The sequence below is a fragment of the Xenopus tropicalis genome, chromosome 2 (assembly GCF_000004195.4).
Source record: "Xenopus tropicalis strain Nigerian chromosome 2, UCB_Xtro_10.0, whole genome shotgun sequence".
Taxonomy (NCBI): Eukaryota; Metazoa; Chordata; class Amphibia; order Anura; family Pipidae; genus Xenopus; species Xenopus tropicalis.
The window spans coordinates 100,813,301-100,833,862 of NC_030678.2; the positions used below are offsets into that span (position 1 = coordinate 100,813,301).

Consider the following 20,562-nt stretch of genomic DNA (forward strand, 5'->3'; position numbering starts at 1 on the left):
CCTATGCTGGTGCCAGCTGGCGGGTTTTCTGATCTCCATTGAAATATTCGCTGCCTGAGGCAAATAATGAAGGGATTTCAGTAGTGCTTTGTGTTCACAAATTCACACCCTGATACTTTATTATTGAGCACTCCAGCTGTTATTCAAATAGAGCTTCCAACATCCTTTATCTGTAGGGTGAGTCACACTGGAAGTTGTAGTAGTCATAGTTTTGTTTTTGTCTTTTTTATTTGAAATTTTATTGGTTTTAGAATAATATTCAACAGATACATGGTTTTCTTGATCTGACATAATTTGGTGTACATGCTTAGTTATACCATAGCAGTAGTTATATTTTTACAACATATTGTTGTGGAAGCATCATTGTAAACAAACAACATATCGTTGTTGAAGCATCATTGTAAACAAACTGAAAAATAACATGCTACTAAAATTTTCCATTTGTATCTATAGACAGAAAAATGTGAGAATTGCCTGTACTGACCTTTTCAATAAATTCACATTGGCTTCAACTGCAATTGTTTAGGTGTGGAAAAAAAACCCAGTGGCTAACCACCCTAGGAATTCTTGCTCCATGCGATTGTAGAATCAGTATGTGAGTTATTATGCAGAATGCATTTACCAGATAATAGGTCTTGCATTGTGGAGACTTAAAAAATGAAAACATAAAAAACCATTAAAATGGATTTATTCAGGTTTAGCTAACATGTACAAAGTACAGTATTAAAAATAAAAAGCAAATAAGTAAAAAATTAAGAATTGTTTGTTTATATATGCCATTGAGAAAGGGCATTGCTGTATTTCAGGGCATTCTAAATAATGGGCTTGCAGATTCTAGAACCCATACTTGTACTATGCATATTAAAATTAGAATAATCACTGTGTCTATTAGTAGCACGGGCAATAGTGAATTCTTGCTTTCAGAAATGTTTTGAAAGAATAATTGCCCTTATTTATAACAGCTGTAGAAATGTCACTGATATCAACACCAATTTAGTACAGTAACATTTTATTCCTGCTTTGGAATACCATGCATGTAAGTCTAAACAGCGGGTAAATATGTGGGAGCAAATTTGAATGCTCCTGTGCTCTGTGCTGTTCTGCATTTAGGATTTACTTGTAGCAACACTGCCAGTAGCTGAGAAGGCATATCTAAAGAAAGTAGTCAGGCACTTTGCCCTTTCATGTTACTATAAAAATATGTATAAGCTCTGGCAGGTGCTGCATTTAGAATTTACAAGCATTTTCCACAGATCTCACAACAATGTGCTCCTTGGCTTGATTTGGAGGACCTTAGCCAAGAGTGCATTGTAAAGAGCTGTGAAGTTATTTTTAACTTAGTTTTTGGTCTATTTCATATGGGCTGTGGAGCAGTTTCAGGCAGAAATACTCTGCGTATGCCTGCACCCAGGCAGATTCAATGCAGGGCGCAGGCACAATTTTAAGTTTTTTATGGCTTGGCATAGCCCTAAGTGTTTAAAAAACAATCCACACAAATACACATTGTGTCTCTATAACCCAATGTCCCAAATACTTTTGATAAAAGGAAGGAGTAACCCCCCTGAATAATTTTTGTGGTTACACTGGCATAATAAGTGGGGTAAGCTCCCCAGCCAAAAATTTTTAGTGCGGTTTCTACCTTCTGTTATACAAGTATCTTGGGAGTTAGTCATACATCTAGGAGACCCAGCACCATGCTCTTATATTAATTAATGGGTATGTGCAACTGAAAACTAATTTGGTAGTACCAAACACTTTTGAGCACTTTCATCAGTCTTATTTTGCCCTTGGTAATGACCGAGTGAAAACAGCACAAAATTAATCATCAAAATAAAGTCCATGTGAACTCATTATCAACATCCTGCATCAAACAAGGCATTCTCAGAATGACATGTATCACCCCCAGATATAAAGTCTTTGAAGTGTATATTAAATGGAAATTATGCAAATAATAATTAACAGAATTTTAATGAGCTGGCCCAATTAGAGAAAAAGGTAACAATGAGAATATGAATATGATGCCCACAAAATGTCACCCTCTCTGCCCCTTATGTCACCAACCCCACCCCTGCCCGGATCTAAAAGATTTAAAAGGTGCTGACCCTAATAACTGGCCTTGAATATGTACTTTTTCACAACATTTTCACAAACCAAGTAAAGCAAACTAATCAATTAAAAGCAAATATTACATAATTTATATTCTAAAAAGTGACCTGGTAAAGAATATTATAAAACTGGCATAAACGTTTCAGTAAATATTAGGGATGCACTGAATCCAGGATTCGGTTCCGTATTCGGCCGTTTTTGGCAGGGTTCGGATTCGACCGAATCCACGGTCCTGGACAAACCAAATCCGAATCCTAATTAGCATACAGTGGAGGAAATAATTATTTGACCCCTCACTGATTTTGTAAGTTTGTCCAATGACAAAGAAATGAAAAGTCTCAGAACAGTATCATTTCAATGGTAGGTTTATTTTAACAGTGGCAGATAGCACATCAAAAGGAAAATCGAAAAAATAACTTTAAATAAAAGATAGCAACTGATTTGCATTTCATTGAGTGAAATAAGTTTTTGAACCCTCTAACAAAAAAAGACTTAATACTTAGTGGAAAAACCCTTGTTTGCAAGCACAGAGGTCAAACGTTTCTTGTAATTGATGACCAAGTTTGCGCACATTTTAGGAGGAATGTTGGTCCACTCCTCTTTGCAGATCATCTCTAAATCCCTAAGGTTTCGAGGCTGTCTCTGTGCAACTCTGAGCTTGAGCTCCCTCCATAGGTTTTCTATTGGATTAAGGTCCGGAGACTGACTAGGCCACTCCATGACCTTAATGTGCTTCTTCTTGAGCCACTCCTTTGTTGCCTTTGCTGTATGTTTTGGGTCATTGTCGTGCTGGAACACCCATCCACGACCCATTTTCAGTTTCCTGGCAGAGGGAAGGAGGTTGTCGTTCAGGATTTCACGATACATGGCTCCGTCCATTTTCCCGTTAATGCGAATAAGTTGTCCTGTGCCCTTAGCAGAAAAACACCCCCAAAGCAAAATGTTTTCACCCCCATGCTTGACGGCGGGGACGGTGTTTTGGGGGTCATAGGCAGCATTTTTCTTCCTCCAAACACAGCGAGTTGAGTTAATGCCAAAGAGCTCTATTTTGGTCTCATCAGACCACAGCGCCTTCTCCCAGTCACTCACAGAATCATTCAGGTGTTCATTGGCAAACTTCAGACGGGCCTGCACATGTGCCTTCTTGAGCAGGGGGACCTTGCGAGCCCTGCAGGATTATAATCCATTGCGGTGTAATGTGTTTCCAATGGTTTTCTTGGTGACTGTGGTCCCTGCTAATTTGAGGTCATTAACTAACTCCTCCCGTGTAGTTCTAGGATGCTTTTTCACCTTTCTCAGAATCATTGACACCCCACGAGGTGAGATCTTGCGTGGAGCCCCAGAGCGAGGTCGATTGATGGTCATTTTGTGCTCCTTCCATTTTCGAACAATCGCACCAACAGTTGTCACCTTCTCTCCCAACTTCTTGCTAATGGTTTTGTAGCCCATTCCAGCCTTGTGCAGGTCTACAATTTTGTCTCTGACATCCTTGGACAGCTCTTTGGTCTTTCCCATGTTGGAGAGTTTGGAGTCTGCTTGATTGATTGATTCTGTGGACAGGTGTCTTTTATACAGGTGACTAGTTAAGACAGGTGTCCTTAATGAGGTGGACTAATTGAGTAGAAGTGTCTAACCACTCTGTGGGAGCCAGAACTCTTAATGGTTGGTAGGGGTTCAAAAACTTATTACACTCAATGAAATGCAAATCAGTTGCTATCTTTTATTTAAAGTTATTTTTTCGATTTTCCTTTTGATGTGCTATCTGCCACTGTTAAAATAAACCTACCATTGAAATGATACTGTTCTGAGACTTTTCATTTCTTTGTCATTGGACAAACTTACAAAATCAGTGAGGGGTCAAATAATTATTTCCTCCACTGTATGCTATTTAGAATTTGGAAGTGTTAAATGTCCATGTGAACACGGAAGTGAAAAAATGCACCGAATCCAGGATTCAGTTCGGTATTCGGCCAGGATTCGGCCTTTTTCTGCAGGGTTCCACCGTCCTGGCTGAACTAAATCCAAATCTTAATTAGCATAATGCTTATAATCATAATTAGCATAATGCTAATTTTGATTTGAAAGTGTTAAATGTCCGTGAGAACATGAAAGTGAAATATTTTTTGTGACTTTTACCCCTCCTGGATCCTAATTAGCAATTGGATTTGGTTTGGTATTCGGCCGAATCCCTAAGGGTGGAATCGGGGGTTCGGCTGAACCCAAAAGACTGGGTTCGGTGCATCCATTGTACATATTCCCGTGTGCTTCACCTTGAGATACTGTATGATATTAAGTTGTTCTTTGTGTCACTCTGTAACCACCTGATAATAAATAATACAAGTTCTGACTGTAACAGGAAGTAGAGGTGTGTAAAGAACACACCTGTCTATCAGCTATATGGTATGTACTTGGCTATATATACTTAGGGGCTTTTGGGTGCCTGTATATAAAAAAAAATGCTTTAGTAATTTCTTCAAGCCAAGAAAGGCTCTTTTGTGATTACCACGTGCAAATGGTACTGGGAGGCATTAGAGGTGGAATACAATGCTGTATATGCTTGGCTTCCTGTTTCAGTGACACTCCCCCTTTTCTTCAGGATGCATATAAACCAGGTGCATGCTGGTCTCACAGCCAATCTCTTTGAGGCCTTCTGGTGTGCCTGTCCCTTGGGCACATATGAGATATTATGAGGGAATATTCAGAAAGGTAGGTAAAGTACTACATGTTAAAAAAAGCATAATGATATAAAATAAATGCTGCATTTGTTTTTGGTGTTTCATGTTCATAACTAGTATACATTGCGATCACATAAATCCATATCCATTTATTTTATTTTTTTTTACACTTATTATTAAAATAATAATAACACACAACCTGGGATGACCCACTGAATTAAGAGGGACAACTTTAGGCAGCAAAGAATTTCTGGAATCAAAAGTGGCGACGCTCAAAAATAATTGTTCTTTTTAGAGAGGACTGCATGGGTAATGGCTACAGCTTCAAAACTGCTTATGTTTTCCTTTATAGTGAAATGGATTTGGATCATAAAGAACTATAATTAACATTGCTGAGAGGGGTGCAGCATAAAAACATGTATAGCTTGTTATCTTGTTACCGGGTTACAGTACAGATGGCCCCATCTCTCCATCTGGGTGCATTTCTATGTTCCTTGGAGAGGGATGAAAGAAGCAGTTTGTTTGCTGGGTCTAGATGGCATGAGAAGCTCATCGCCCAGAGCTACGAGATGTAGACAACAGGAAATGCTAATCATTAACCCTTTTCCAACCACTGTGTACATATTCATTTGTATTTTATTACAATGTACTGTATATACAGGTATGGGATCCCTTATCCGGAAATGTGTTATCCAGAAAGTTCCAAATTACGGAAAGGCCATCTCCCATAGACTCCATTATAAGCAGTAATTCTAATTTTTGAAAATGATTCACTTTTTCTCCGTACTTTATCCCAACTAAGATATAATCAATCCTTATTGGAGGCAAAACAATCCTATTGGGTTTATTTAATATTTAATATATTTAAATATTTAATGATTTTTTAGCAGACTCAAGGAACGGAGATCCAAATTATGGAAAGATCCCTTATCCAGAAAACCCCAGGTCCCGAGCATTCTGGATATTAGGTCCCATACCTGTATACACATTGCCAGAATTGTTTAAACAAAAATATGCAGTAACCTAGAAAAAAGAAAGGTTGTTCTTTGCTCGCCCTCGGCCGAGACAATGGTTCTGGGTGCAGGCAAAGAAGGCTGATACTAGCATAGGGACTGATAGGGCCTGTACCAAGTAAATTTTTTTTTCTTAAAAAATAAGATTTGCTGATAAAAACATATATTTTGTATCATCTCCATTATAAAATGTTCTTTCATAAATGCTAATACTTGTGGATCTTCATAAAATTGCTTTATGTGACCCTGAAAATTCTAACTCATGCTATAGCTGTACATACTGCACTACCTATAATCATAAATGCATGATACTGTGCATTATGCTGCCTATTTTGCTGCAAAAATAGAAACAGTACTTTCTATGCCCACCTCCAGGTCATTAAAAACAAAGGACTAAGGACAGACCCCTGCGGTACTCCACTAACAACACTGGTCCAATTGGAAAATGTTTCATTAACTACATTAGCAATATGCCAGTCCCTCAGCACCACAGTGCCAGACCACAATGAATCCGGAAAAATTAAGTGAAGAGGTTTGGCAATCAAAGAGCTAAGCTTGTTTAATACCATGGCCTGTATAGCATCTGGACCTTTGTTTACCTTGAAGTCTTGATTAGCTGGCTCCTCAGTTGTGTAGACTGATAATTAATAAGAGTTCGGAATTTCTGCTTTCTCCCTGTTCTCATCAGCAAAGTGACCTCCCTGTGATAATAAGAGTCCCACCTCAATAAGGGTCTCTATATAGAATGTACTCTTTTGGGATGGCCACTTAAAGGTGCCAATGGGCCCAGATCAATGATCTTATTGGTCAATCCCCTCAGCTGCCCCAAGAAATTTGTAACTGGACTTCCCTTATGCAGGAGAACGTAAACACAATAAGGTATAACGTAAAAAAAATAAGTATGTGTTTACTAAAGTAGATGTGAGGTCCAAGGTGGGGCACTCTCCCAGCGATGAAAGCACATAAACTGCAATTTATAATAACAGTTTTCAATATAGCTGATGAAAGGTCTAATGGTGGGCCTCCAATTCTAGTGGACTTTCTCAGCCCTGGATTTAAAGTTTGGGTGCCCTCTTCACTCCCCTCCACAGCCCCTGCCCCCCATGCATGTGTAGTAGCTCCTCTCTTCATGTCTTCGCCACTGCCCCTCATCGCTTGCGCTCCTCATCATCTGGTCCGGGATCACTGAGGACTAACAAATCTCCTGCTTGTCTATTTCCCCAGTGCTCCAGGAAAAAACAAATGCAGTTGGGCAGCATGCCACCCCTAAAATCACCCTAGGCCTGGGCCTTTGTGGCCTTCCCACAAATCCGAGCCTGGACCTTGTGCAACTACCCCTGTTGTTCATTTATTAAAAGGGTCTTATCTTCTAGTATACTACCTTATAAAAATAATGTCTTCCTAGCACTATCTTATGTGATGCCTTGCATACCTGTCATATTTTCACAATATAAACCGTGATTGCAGGCACCGTAGGTGGCAGACTGACAGTGTGGATAATCTGACAAAGGCCCTCAGGAATCAGTTGGTACTTGGCTTATTATTGCTATTAGACACAGTGCAGCCACTCAACATGTTTCTGCCTCTAGTGGAGGATGCTGCACAGCGACAGCTGAATTATTTAATCAAAAAAACATTTAATCATTTGAAACCAAAGTAAAAGATGAACTGTACTCACAAAATGAGGATTATTTTAATTGCTTATAAGATATTTGCATACTTTGCAGTGAAATACAATGGTAGATTAAAAACTGCTGCATAAAACAGCGTGGGTGCATAATTTCTCCCTTAGTGACTATGATGTATCCAGGTAACCAGGGAATAATTTGCAAGCACCGGTCAGGCATACCCTGGATTCCAGCCAATGCTGTCACTGCCAGTAAAATATCTCACTAGTGGGCAGGAATCCAGACATGTACCACAAGCCCTTGGTGTGTAGTTAAAATACAATTTTGCCTGGAATCCTGAATATAATTGGCTTGTTACACATGTCAGCTTGTAAGTAGGTTTGCAGTAAGCCTAACTAGAAAATATTTATGTAGAATTGCTATGATAATATGTTCATGGATATTTTCTGAAATACCATTAGAGCAGCAATTTTAAAGGAGCAGTTCAGTGTAAAAATGAAAATGGGCAAAATAGACTGCGCAAAATAAAAAATTTTACAATATAGTCAGGCAAAAATGTATGTATAATGCAGCACTGTCCAACTTCTGTGGTACCAAGGGCCGGAATTTTTCTGGCCAACGCGGTAGAAGGCCGATAATGGAAGCCAGTTTGACCACTCCCCCTTTTTAAACCACACCCACTTAAAACCACACCCATGTTATCACAAGAGCTTTTAAGACTATACCCACATTAATGGTGGTAGCGCAGCAAAACCCCAAATGGTTGGTGCTCACTGTAGGGATATCACCCTTCATTCATATGTGAAAGAATTATATTATGTCATATTAAGACACAACCTTAAATCCCAATGCCTCCTCTTCCCCTGTGGATAGCACAGCAACTCCCAGCACATAATTACACACCTTAGGGATCATATAATAACTATTTTCAAATGCTAACAAACTCCCAGAACAAACCCCTGCCAGGTTCACCTCCCACAGGCAGCATAGGGCAGTTAGAGTATGGCACACACAGGCAGGGTAGGGCAAGCAAAGTATGGCACACACAGGCAGCATAGGGCAGGTAGAGTATGGCACACACAGGCAGCAGAGGGCAGGTAGAGTATGGCAATCACAGGCAGCATAGGGCAGGTAGAGTATGGCACACAGGCAGGGTAGAGCAGGCAGAGTATGGCACACACAGGCAACATAGGGAAGGCAGAGTATGGCACATACTCTGCCTGTCCTACCCTGCCTATGTGTGCCATACTCTCTCTGCCCTAGGCTGCCTGTGTGCCATACTGTACCTGCCCTATGCTGCCTGTGTGTGCCATACTCTACCTGCCCTATGCTGCCTGTGTGTGCCATACTCTGTCTGCCCTATGCTGCCTGTGTGTATGGCACACACAGACAGCATACACTGACACAATGCTGGCACTGCTCCTACAGTCTGTCTGAGGTGTGAACAGGGGAACAATGTGGGTGATTAGAGCCTGAGTCTGAGGTGTGAATAATGCAGGGAGTAAAAGGTGTGAACAGTACAGGGGATTACATTTTTAAACAATACAGGGGGATTACAGGCTAAATATGAGGTGTGAACCATGCAGGGGGCCATTTAATCTCAGTACTGATACCATTTAAAGTTTCCACAAAGGTAAACCATCAAAGCAGCCAGACAGGTGGGGGGCCACACAGAGGGGGGTCGCCAGTTGGACAGCCCTGGTATAATGTATAAAGGCTGGAGTGAGCAAATGTCTAATATAATGGCCATAACAGTGTAAGATTTGAACTATATATAATAATAATAATAATAATATAATATTAATAATAATATTAATCACCCCTCTTACTAGGGTTCCGGTTCTTTTGAGAAGCAGACAAATAACCCACACCAATAAGTGTATACTAAAATGAATATATTGAGTAGCAAATCGATGGATTGTTACAATGAAAGATTAATTAACACAAAACAATATATATACATAATTTACATTTACAGATTAATGACAAAATCTACATTATAGCTACCGATGAACAAAGAACATGGTGGTCTGATTCCTTGCCATGGCCTCCTCTCTGGTCTGTCTCACATCCTGCCCGGTCACTTCTGATCCAGTTCTCAGGTGCTCCTCCCAGGTTCTTCCCCAGGTTCCTCCACCCAAGTTGCTCCCTTGACCACTGTCCAGCCCACATTTATGCACTTTTCAGCCACTTCCCCCACATAACAACTGATCAGATGGGGGTTGATAAAACCACACCTTGCCCATTGTTCAGTAACTATTGAGTTTTATGGCTTCTTGCAGCCGTACTGTCCCACCATCCACAGAAAAACCCTTTGATATGGAGATTTACTTGAACAACTGGTTTATAGGGCTCAGTAGAACTCCCCTCTACAAGGTGTATGATACATAAATATGTATAGAGGCACAAACACATATGTATATAACACAAATAATGGCACCCAAGATACACAATTTCTTACAACAGTACTTCCTCCTTTACAGCTCACCTGAGGGGGGCCATATGGGACATAACTGCTCAGTTAGTTTGCATTTGAATCTGACCTGTATACTCACAAATCTGAACAGTTATGTCCCATGTGGCCCCCCTAAAGTCACTGACTAACTAAGAGCTTAGAGAGCTGAAAGCAGGAAGTAGAGTTCTGGCTGTTATGTTAGACATCTGCTCACTCGAGCATTTATAAATTACATTTTTGCCTAACTAACTATAATAGATATATTTTTTATTTTGCGCAGTCTGTCCATTTTACACAGTTTATTTTTACACTGAACTGTTACTTTAAGACAAAAGACCTCATGGCACCCCCAGCAGTGATTTTCAGCATAGAAGTGCCTGAATGAGGCTGTGGAGCCTGTTACTGGCATATCTGAAATCAACTGGGAAACACTGGCGTAGAATGTACCTTGTATGCCATCACCACGACCTGTGCTGCCTGCCATTGACTTGAATGGCAACTGGCCATCACTAGCAGAACAGGTGGAGGCAATAATGACACATGCCTAAGAGGCAACAATGAAAAACCATAATCTTACTTCAAGTTCTGTTGTGTTCTGTAAACTGTGCATACAGTATTGCATCACATATTTTATTGATCCGGCACCAACAATTAAAATATTTTTTGGCACAAAATTGCTATTTTGAGATGAGAAATGCTTATATTTTATAGTACTGTAGTGAACAAAGGATTGTGTTTAAATCCTTTTTATCTTCCAGAGGAAGAGCACAGCACAACTTATCTTTTATAACTTTTACCTATATAAACATGCTTTTTGCCATATTGAGGTTGAATGGCTGCCACTGGCTACAGAGCAGCTTTTTTTATAAAAAAAAATTCTATAACTGTTTCAAAAGACAACACACTTTTTATGGTATATTTAAATGTATTTAACAAACATACATTTTATTTGGTGTTACTGGTCCTTTAATTGCCTTCAGGCAACACTTCAGGCCACACTTCCCTAGACACATAGCTACGCTTCATACCCACATGTTTATAAAAAGGCCTGTACCATAAAATTAGGGTGCAGCATGGGTAGCTGCAGCTCCAAGAAGAATTGTAGCAAGTGCATAACAGATCATCTAGCATTATGTAATAAAAGACACTAAGTTTGCCCAAGAGCAGTAACCCATAGCAACCAGTCAGCAGGTAGAATTTACTGGTTGCTATGGCATACTGCTACTGGGCAAACTTAATGCCTTTCAGTCATATAGGGGTTAGAGACATACCAAAAAGCACCAGGGTAAGCTGCATATGTTTTCCAACCAGCAACTTACATTTTTGTTGGTGGGAAACAAATTGCCCCACGTGCCATTAGTCTTCAGCTTTTTAAGCCCTTTAAACATCTGTATCCTTCACCTGAGTAGACACATTTAGTGCATGCTTGTGGGAACACTTGGTGCTATTGGGCCTATCAGCACAATTTCAGCATCATTTTCTCGTCTAACACTTGCGCTTGTAATCTTAAATGAGCCTGATGTAATTGCTTGCATTGTAAATGCATTTTTCAAGGGAAAACTCAGTTTTTTTGTACTTCAGAAAAATGTTGTAAGTGCCTCTTACCAACTGTAAGTAGTACAGTAAATTTTAGTCAATTTATAGGATGCATTCTCACTCTTTATTATTTGTTACAGCTTAGTTTTATGTAGACAGATAGTAGTAGTAGAAGTATATATTTGTACTAACTTATTCTGTGCTGTAGTAGGATAGGAATCCAGGCAAAATTTGGATTTGCAAATAAAAAGTGACACAGAAACTTACCAATCCACTGTTTCTGAGAATATATCCTTTGCAGCTCTAAAAAGCAATTCCAGTTTCTATGGCTTTTCCAGTGTCCACTTGATTTAAAAGTCACTCAGTTCTGTGTTTAATTAGAATTTATAGAAACTTCAATTTTACATAACCCACTTTGGGGGTCATTTACTTACTACTACCTTGTACGCAAGTGCTAGAACAGTGTGGTCTGGCAGCGCTCTGCACCTAATACCAACTTGGAAATCCTGTACTAAGTGCAGAACACAGCACTGTTGGCACAAGCCAGTCTAAATAATTTTCCAGTTACACAGCTGGAGGTACACCTAGATGCCCACCCCTCATGAAAACAGGGCAGCCAAACAGAAAGCACTTTTTTCATGGGTCACACTCTGGTCTCTGTGCTGTAAAATGAACTAGAGAGACCTTTGCCAATTCAGAAAGGGCAGTGCATGTATACAAAAACATGATGGGTTGCAGCCATTTTCTTTGGCATGATGCGCACATAATGTGCAAAATATGTTGTGTGGATTGCAATAAATTTGTGTCAGTTGCAATACTTTTCACAGATTTCCATACAGTGTAATTATGCATATTATACCGAGTTAAAATCTGGAGATAATCCAAAGTTTGTTTGCTTTGGGACTAAGGGAGTTTACAGTGCATGACGGTGTAAAGATGGTGTAATGGCTGAATAGGCTGCAACAGATGAGAACATTAACTAATGTCTAATATGTAGAGAACTCTGAACTGTTGAGAGTCCAGGACGTGCAAAGTCCCAATGATGTTTTCATGTAAAATGAATCAAATAAAAGTTTTATTAATAGATAGCAACAAGTGTGCTGGGGTTGGTGCAATGCACTGACAGGTGGAAATGCTGTTTACATTCTTCTTCAGCCCACTGCTGTCCACCTTCTTCCACTGCGTGGTCCCATAGACTGATAGAAGACATGAAGTCCCTTAGACTGATAGTGAAACCCATAAGCAGACCACAGGACAAGGCACATAATGCCTTGGAGGGCATCCACATAAGATTTTACAGCATTGGTTTTAAACTGTGAAATCTCTAGGGTGTGCAAAGCAGAGGAAAGGGCTGAAAGGGCTAATTCTTGCTGAATTATTGCTGTTTCAGGAACACATTTTGCCATTATGTTATGCGTTAAGGATGGTGTTGACCAAAGGTTTGACTGCAAGGGTGTGTTGAACCCAAAAAGTCTGAAGACATCTGTCTTCAAGTGACCTAATTATTTCAGTTCTGTCTCTGTAACCTCAGTTTCTATTAGATGTGCAGTTAGAATGAGAAAGCATTGAACACTAGTGCCTAAATTAAAATTTTTAATATATAAAAGATTGTGTTGCAACATTTATACATGTAACATTGTAACATTTCCAAAACATCAATAAGTTTAAGGGCAAATATACACTTTTTTTCAGAGCAGGGTGTGCCTTCTATTTCCCTATAGACAGTAAATATAAAAGTGTATTCTATACTGTGCACAGAACATTTGTTCATTCAGTAATCTACAATTCTTTGCAGACTATAACAACTGCAACCCTAATAGTCACAAACAGATGGCGCTGTTGCAATTGTCTAGAGTATATTTTATGTATGTATTACTGCAAATATGGGGGGTTAATATGTTCTGTGCCCACCATAAGCTACACCATCATACTTTACTTTCTATTGAAAGGGAAAACCTTTAAAATAAAACATATTGTACAAAGTCTTTGTTCATTTTGTTTTATGATGCTGCAGGTACTGTCTATAGGTAATTTTCATAAAACTCCTTTAATGTTACAACACGTTCCTCCTTAATATAAAAACATATAACAGGATTAGTTTCCCTTTGAGACACAAAAGGTCTGGGTTTGTGAAGACCTATCAGTGTGATATTTGCTATCATGATCATTTCATATACAGCCTGTTTAAGACAATCCTTACAATGTAATCTGCAAACTGAGCATCTTCAGGCATGTTTGCCCCCTTTGAATAAATAAGATATTCCATTAATTAAAAGGCATATTTTATCATTCTAAAAAAAACAATTCTATAGAGTCTAGATTTAGCATTAAATTCTCATAGTTTTAGTAAAGGTTTCTGCAAGATTATGCATTAATCAGATATTTATGAGTGGCTACGTACAGTGTTTATATGGTTTTACTGGGCTTAAATGGGTCAGTTTAAAACTACAGCCAATCACTCTACCCAGAACTAACCAGAGATGGGCTTGCTATTTACCTACACTTGCATCATCTGTAACAAGTATATGAGTCATATATAGTGTTTGTAGACCATCATCATAGTCAACCTGTGGCTGCCATAACAAAAACAAGGGCTATTTACAATTAAAAAAAAAGATTTATAGGTACCATTTTTATCAAATACTGTTTTCATATTAAAAAAAAATATATCTTTCATGATGAGTTTGGGTCTGTGCTGACTTCACTGTGCAGGTTTAGAATGTTCCAATGCACAGAAATACTTGAGCTCCTTCTGCAGGATATATGATGTTCAATCCAAGCCTTTGCCGTGCCATCTTTATGTATTCAGATTCAGTAAAACATCTACTGTCATAGTTTCATTTGTGCCTCTAGTATTAAACATTTCACCTACACATAAATCTTATGGTAAATATTGGCCTTCCAAAGTGGCTCTAGCCCCAAAAGCTTTAGCAGAGTAAATCAACGAAACAAAAATAACTGGCCAAATCCAGGCTAGACACTGCATGATTAAGTTAACTGACTTATTACATGAGAAATAATTGAAGATTCTGGGATAGAAGAGAAACAATTTGCTTCCTGAAGTCCATCAACTGGTGCCGTCCAAATGATTGTCCTAGAGAGATAACTTATAGCGCTGTAGCTTATCAACACTGTTTTGTCTTAAATGAAAACACTGCTTAAAGTAATTTGGAAGTTTTTAGGCCCACCAAAGAGGATTTTTCCCATACTTAATAAAGTCCTCGATTTCAGTGATTTTCCTACAATAAAAAAAAAATGTTAGTATAATATTCATTTAAAAGGAAAAAACTGTTTAAAATTGTTTTTTGCATAATAAAAAATGTAATTTTGAATATACATTAAGTAAAATGTTTTTAGTGGTTTTAAAGCAGCAGCGTACTCCTTGCTCTACCTTGCAATCACCAAACATTGAGTAGCTTCAGTCTCCCTGTTTAGCTTAAAGGAGAACTTAAGTCTAAAAAAAGAATATGGCTAGAAATGTTTAGCTATGTGTTTTGAGCTCTTGTACCAGCCCAAAGCCACCAAAGCTCTATAGAAATACAGATCCCTGCCTCTGAAGATGCCCACAGTATGTCAGCTACTGCACATGCTCAGTCTGCTCTTGGCTGATGTCAGTGACCTGATATTATCTTACATATAGAGATAATTACATCATATTTAGCTTCATTATGTTACACAGGAATCAGAAATGGGGATAAAGGGACAGTGCTGTGAAACTGTGCTTATTGCTTCCAATTCAAACTGAAGGAACAAAGAACAGGGAACAAAATTTACACAGCTGGGATTCTCATAGGGGGATTATTTTGCATATTAATGCAGCCACTGGCTCTGGGGAGCTGGGAAACGTTTTATTAAATAATGCTAAAAAAATTTAAAACCCACATTGCATTACATGGCAACACAGGAACCAGTGCAGTCTGCATATTATAATTCTAATAATTAATCAGCTTCTATGGCAAATATTACCTGACATGCTGTTTTGATAATTTACTGCGATCCCTAACTTAGCCTCCCAACAGCAGCCCACAGCGAACTGAGCATGTGCAAGCCCTAAAGCTTAAAAAGATGGTCTAACAAAGTAACAAGATGGCCGCCCATAAATCATTACTTTAATTAGGTTTCTCATTCCCTGGGCTTGGGCAGTAAGTTCAGAATGTTTATATTTATGTTCAGTATACAAAATATAGCATTTATAATGATTTTCAATTTTAGACTTTAGTTCTCCTTTAAGACATAACAAAAACCATAGATTTAGCTGGGTGTCCCTGCTCCCGGAGATATTGCGTTGGCCAGAGCGCAGGCACACACTCAGTGCAAACCAAAAGCTTTTTTGAGCCTAAGGGCGAATTCTTGGTCAGTGTTTATCTGCAGGCTGAGAGAATTTGCTCCATGTGGCACTGGCCTAACTACTACTGAAGGCAGAATCTGACTGTTTATATTCTTTGGCCTGCTGGGACTCCTGAAACAATGTAGCACAGGCCAATTGATAAACAGATCTGGAGAACCTCTGCTACCCAGGAATAATAGCAGAAAACACTGAGAGGGAAAACAAAGTTTTTGGAATGGTGCATATTTATCAATGGTAATGATAAGTTACCACTCAGTAGAAATTAGGGGTGGTTTTAGATTAACCATTTTGGGACCATTTATTCCAGCACAGAAAATAATTCCACAAAATTGGCACAGAATTATACTGTCATGTGTTCTGGGGTATTATACATAAAACTTGCACTATATTTATCTTTCAGGGTATTCTCTGAGGTATTTTATACAAGTTTGCAACTGCAGTTATACTCCCATGAAGCCTCCGCAAACACAAAAATCACCCTCTGTGGAAACAGCGAGCAACTGAATTTACATTCCATTTGCATTATTACAATTTCAGAGTAGCACTTGAATAACACACTCAATTCATAATGGACCTTGGTTTTTCATTGTCCACTTAATGGGTACCCAGGAATAAGTATAACATAGCAGACAATATAGTAAACACAACAATGGGGTTAAATCGTGTTCCATATTTATCTACAAACATGTAGAACATTTCTGATGATAAGTAATATAGCAATAACCTAGCATCAGAGATGCTTCATTGGAGCCCCTTTATATCTCAAGCTAGGTATCCAGTATACTTGCAAATATTTAAAGAATATAAAATATAAAAATAATATAAAAATATGAAGAAAATTAAAATAAATAGAAGATAATCCCATACTAAATAAGATGTATTAGTTTAGTAAAGAGAATTCTGTCGCAAGCCATTGACACATTATTTAATGTCACTGTTCCTTTCTTACCTCTTCTTTGTGTGCTCCATCCTGTTCATGAATCCCATTGGCGGAAGCTGAGTTTCCAGTAATCTGACATAAAAGAAGGGAAACCACTGCTCAAGCAAGACACTAATGATATTTCAGCATCTGATTTTGATATGACAATAAGAGATAATATAGAGATATCCATATTTACAAAATTGGCCTTTCTAACCATAACATTTTTATAAAAGTCTCTTCATCATTATATAGATATAACATGACAGTAGTTACACATGGCACACAGTGGGATTGCCATATGTTGTGTATAAGTCAACAATTAAATGTTAATATTTGTTGAGTTATTGTATGAATTGCATGTATTTCCAAAAGATAAGGATGTGTTTATAAAATATAGTTGCCAAGTGTTTTCTTAACCACAAATGGGGCAGATTCAATCCAGTAAGAAAAGTTATTATATAATTGCTTAATTTTTCCGGCGTCGCATAAAGTCGGTGGAAAGTTTTAGCAAAAATTGTAATTTATCGAAAATTGTTTACAGTTAGGCAAAAGGATCTCTGGGTATTTGAGAGTTACGTGAAACATTCAGCAAAGCCCTTCCCAGCACACAATGACTGCAAAGTATTCAGCTATAAATGATGATTTTGGAGATGGCTCATTTTGGACAGAGAGAACAGTATCCCAGTCAAACCAATGGGAACCATCTGTGATTACTGCAGGATGCATACTCTTGTAAATCCAATTAAAAAAATAATTTTGTGAATTAAGACTTCAACTCTGCTTGGTCATTGCCCAGCAGTGAATTGGTGTACTATGACGGCACATGCAACCATCTTTAAAAGGTTCTCAAAGTGTGAGGCTGCCCCCCAGTGGTAGTAAACAGCAATGATTTGTAGCAAACTGCTGGTGAGTTATGGTCAATCTTTAGATGTTATTACCTGCCCATGTGAAACTATAGAAAGTAGATAAGTTGTAAAGATAGTTTCATAAATGTTAACCTTGTTAAATGCTAAGAGTTTGGACAATGTTGGCTTGCAAAAGGAAGTTTTATCCAAAGTTTGAAAACTGCTGTTGTTACTTTTTGAATTCCTGTTGGCTACAATATAAGCCACTTAGATAGGGCCAGCCCACATGATGTATTCATGGCCAGATAAAGACAGCAAGGATAAATGAATAAAACTTTGCAAGGTTCTGATAGCATGGACTAAGAAAAATGTTCTTTTAAATGATTGGCTAGAAATTTCTACTGCGTCTAAATATAAGATAAGAAATAAGCTAGAAGGGCTCATTTAAGCCTGCAAACACAGTGTGCGTTACCCCCAGTTAGTTGCATGTAAAACCACTTTCATAAAAGGTATTTGCGTTAAAATGAGCCCTTCGAACTTCTTTATAGTTCTACTCAGTGCTGCTCAATACTTCCTTCTGCTGTGCCTGTTGATGCATGGGAACCCTGGAGCTACCACCACCCACTGACCAGTAGCTCCATGATTGCCTTAGCGCCCTAAGACAATAAGTGCAGCACACTTGTGCCTAAAGGACCAGCAGCAGACATAATTTGTGCACCAAACACTGAAAATAATGACAGGCACACCTATTTGGTACAATTGCACCCCATTCGTGATTAAGCACACAAGCAGTTGCATTGTTTTGGCTAATTGGATGCAACTGTAGCAGCACCAACATGTCCGATACTTTCAACAGGTGTATTTCAACAGGTGTAAAGCTGATAATGAAGAGGCCGCTCCCCACAAAAATCCTGAATTATATCTGGTTGTGAAGTGAGAAGCTGACTTTTGCTTTGCTAGCTTTACTAATATTATTTAGTATTGTTAAGATATTGCCATTTATATTGCTTTTTCAGTGCATCTTTTACATGAAGCTTTATAGCATTTGGTAATAGATTTGTATATAATTTGATATGAAAAGCAATGGCTCTTTATGAATCAATATTCTTCATGTAGCCCTTGTCTAAAACAGATCAGTGTGAAGAAGCCAAATAGCTAATGGACTCTAAAAGCAATACCTAATGCAAAAGTATAGACTCTGTGCCAATGGCCAAAGTTGACAATTGCACTTGGTGGCATCTTTATATTTCTTACAATATAAACAACAGCAGGCCAAGCCTACTCCTTATTCCGGCCCTGAATAAAAATAATACTGCTGATTCAGCCACCAGTGATTGTAATCACTTACCTGATACCCTGGGCCATTGCTCCTGTTAGCAGAAAACTGCACTGGCCCGGGGTTCCTGTAAGGGGTTCCCCTTCTGTATACTTTCTTTATGATCCTGGGGGCAAGGCATGCTCAGGAGAGTGAAAAAGCTATTTTGGCACCCCTTAATGATTGTACCTTTCCTTCTCCTTTAAATGTTCAGTATTATTACTCTTAAAAAAAACTATTGTTTACCCTAATGATGAGTTGCTATTACTGAAACAGAGGACTGAAACTTACATATTTACAATATGTAAGTAGTGCTGGAACTAGCGGTAGGCAGAAGAGGCACAAGCCTTTAAGCTGTCTGGGGCCATAAAAAGCCTTTTGGAGGGCCACATTCTATACACAGTATTCCAGTTAAACAGCCCTGATATATGGCATACCAGCCCAGCCACAATTATTCCTTGTTCAAAGGAAATAAATGCAAAACAAACCCTATTCCAAACGTTTTCAAACTTTTGTTTATGGTTCCTTTTAAGGTCCAACATTTGTTCAGGTGTCCCTTAGCCCATAGCAAAGTTATATGAAAACACTGATGTGTCAGCCATTTCTCAATAATTTAAAGAATGTCTAGCATATTTAATATGTTTTTCCCTGATTCTTAACTTCCTTTAAAAGAATGGTATCATTTAAAATATTGTATTTGTGCTTAAAAATCTGTAATATTTAATAAAACAGAGCATTGACACTACAGTGGTCAGAGATCCTATCTGAAACTCATAGTTTACTCCAGTACAGGATTAAAAATTCTTAACAAGACTGATTGAGACAAAGAAGTGACAAAGATGAGGGGGTATAAAATAACAAAGCAACCAAATAAACAATGCACTTCTTTATTAATAAGAAGTGTATAAAAGATAGGAAACATCTGGGACGACAACGTTTCTTAAAACTGGCTTATAGTATGATGAAGTCAGTAGTATTTGTATATCTATATATATATATATATATATCTATCCTGACGACGGTCCCTTGTGGATCGAAACGCGTCGATGTGAGTGTGGAGCAATAAAACTACTTTGATATTTTTGAACAATTGGAGCCGTGAGTGCTTTCTGCTGCAGCTATATATATATATATATATATAAAAAATTTCAAGTGACCAGGAAAATGATTTGAATATCATGATGAAAGATGATTAATTGAGGAAAAGAACACAAAGGTCAGTTATTCATAAATTATAAAGATATTGCCTTAGAAATAATATGCTTGACACCACCAAATTTTAGAATTCTGTCTGGAAAGAGGCAGAATTAAAAAAAGAATAATTCAAAATGAACTTAATTGATAAATAAATGCCAGCCACAAATATATAAAAGTCAGTCTACATCACAGTAAAAGTGAATTAGTAAGGCAAATGCCCCCTTTAATAAGGTGTGCTTTTCCTTAAAGTTTCAGGGCAATGTATAAATGTGCAGGTTTGGCCTGAGTTTATGGGTCTTTTATTTGCATACTGACCAGCACATACATTTTATTTTGATGGACAAAGAGATCCGGATAGGCTCCTGGGCTAAGCATGCATAAAAAGAAAAATAAATCAGTTGCTTACAGCAGGACAATATACTCCAGTCCATGTTTAGTATTTTATAACAGTACTTCATTAAGAATACAACTAATTAAGTAAAGGAGCCATGACGTCTAAAGTACAGGTTGAACTAATGTAAA

The 20,562-nt window shown here is 38.2% G+C and overlaps 1 protein-coding gene across 5 annotated transcripts in view; it reads right to left on the reverse strand.

Annotated features, from left to right (window-relative positions):
• Nucleotides 1–12,989: 12,989 nt before the first annotated feature.
• Nucleotides 12,990–20,562, reverse strand: part of clip2 (CAP-Gly domain containing linker protein 2) — a 78,439-nt gene continuing 70,866 nt past the window's right edge. For all 5 annotated transcript variants that reach the window (XM_031896982.1, XM_018091605.2, XM_031896980.1 and 2 more), the window contains 2 exons: nucleotides 16,711–16,773; nucleotides 12,990–14,652 (listed from right to left, as the gene is read on the reverse strand). In XM_031896982.1, coding sequence (XP_031752842.1) covers nucleotides 14,641–14,652; nucleotides 16,711–16,773 — 75 coding nt within the window. In that variant the 3' untranslated portion in view covers nucleotides 12,990–14,640. The remainder of the gene's footprint in view (nucleotides 14,653–16,710; nucleotides 16,774–20,562) is intronic.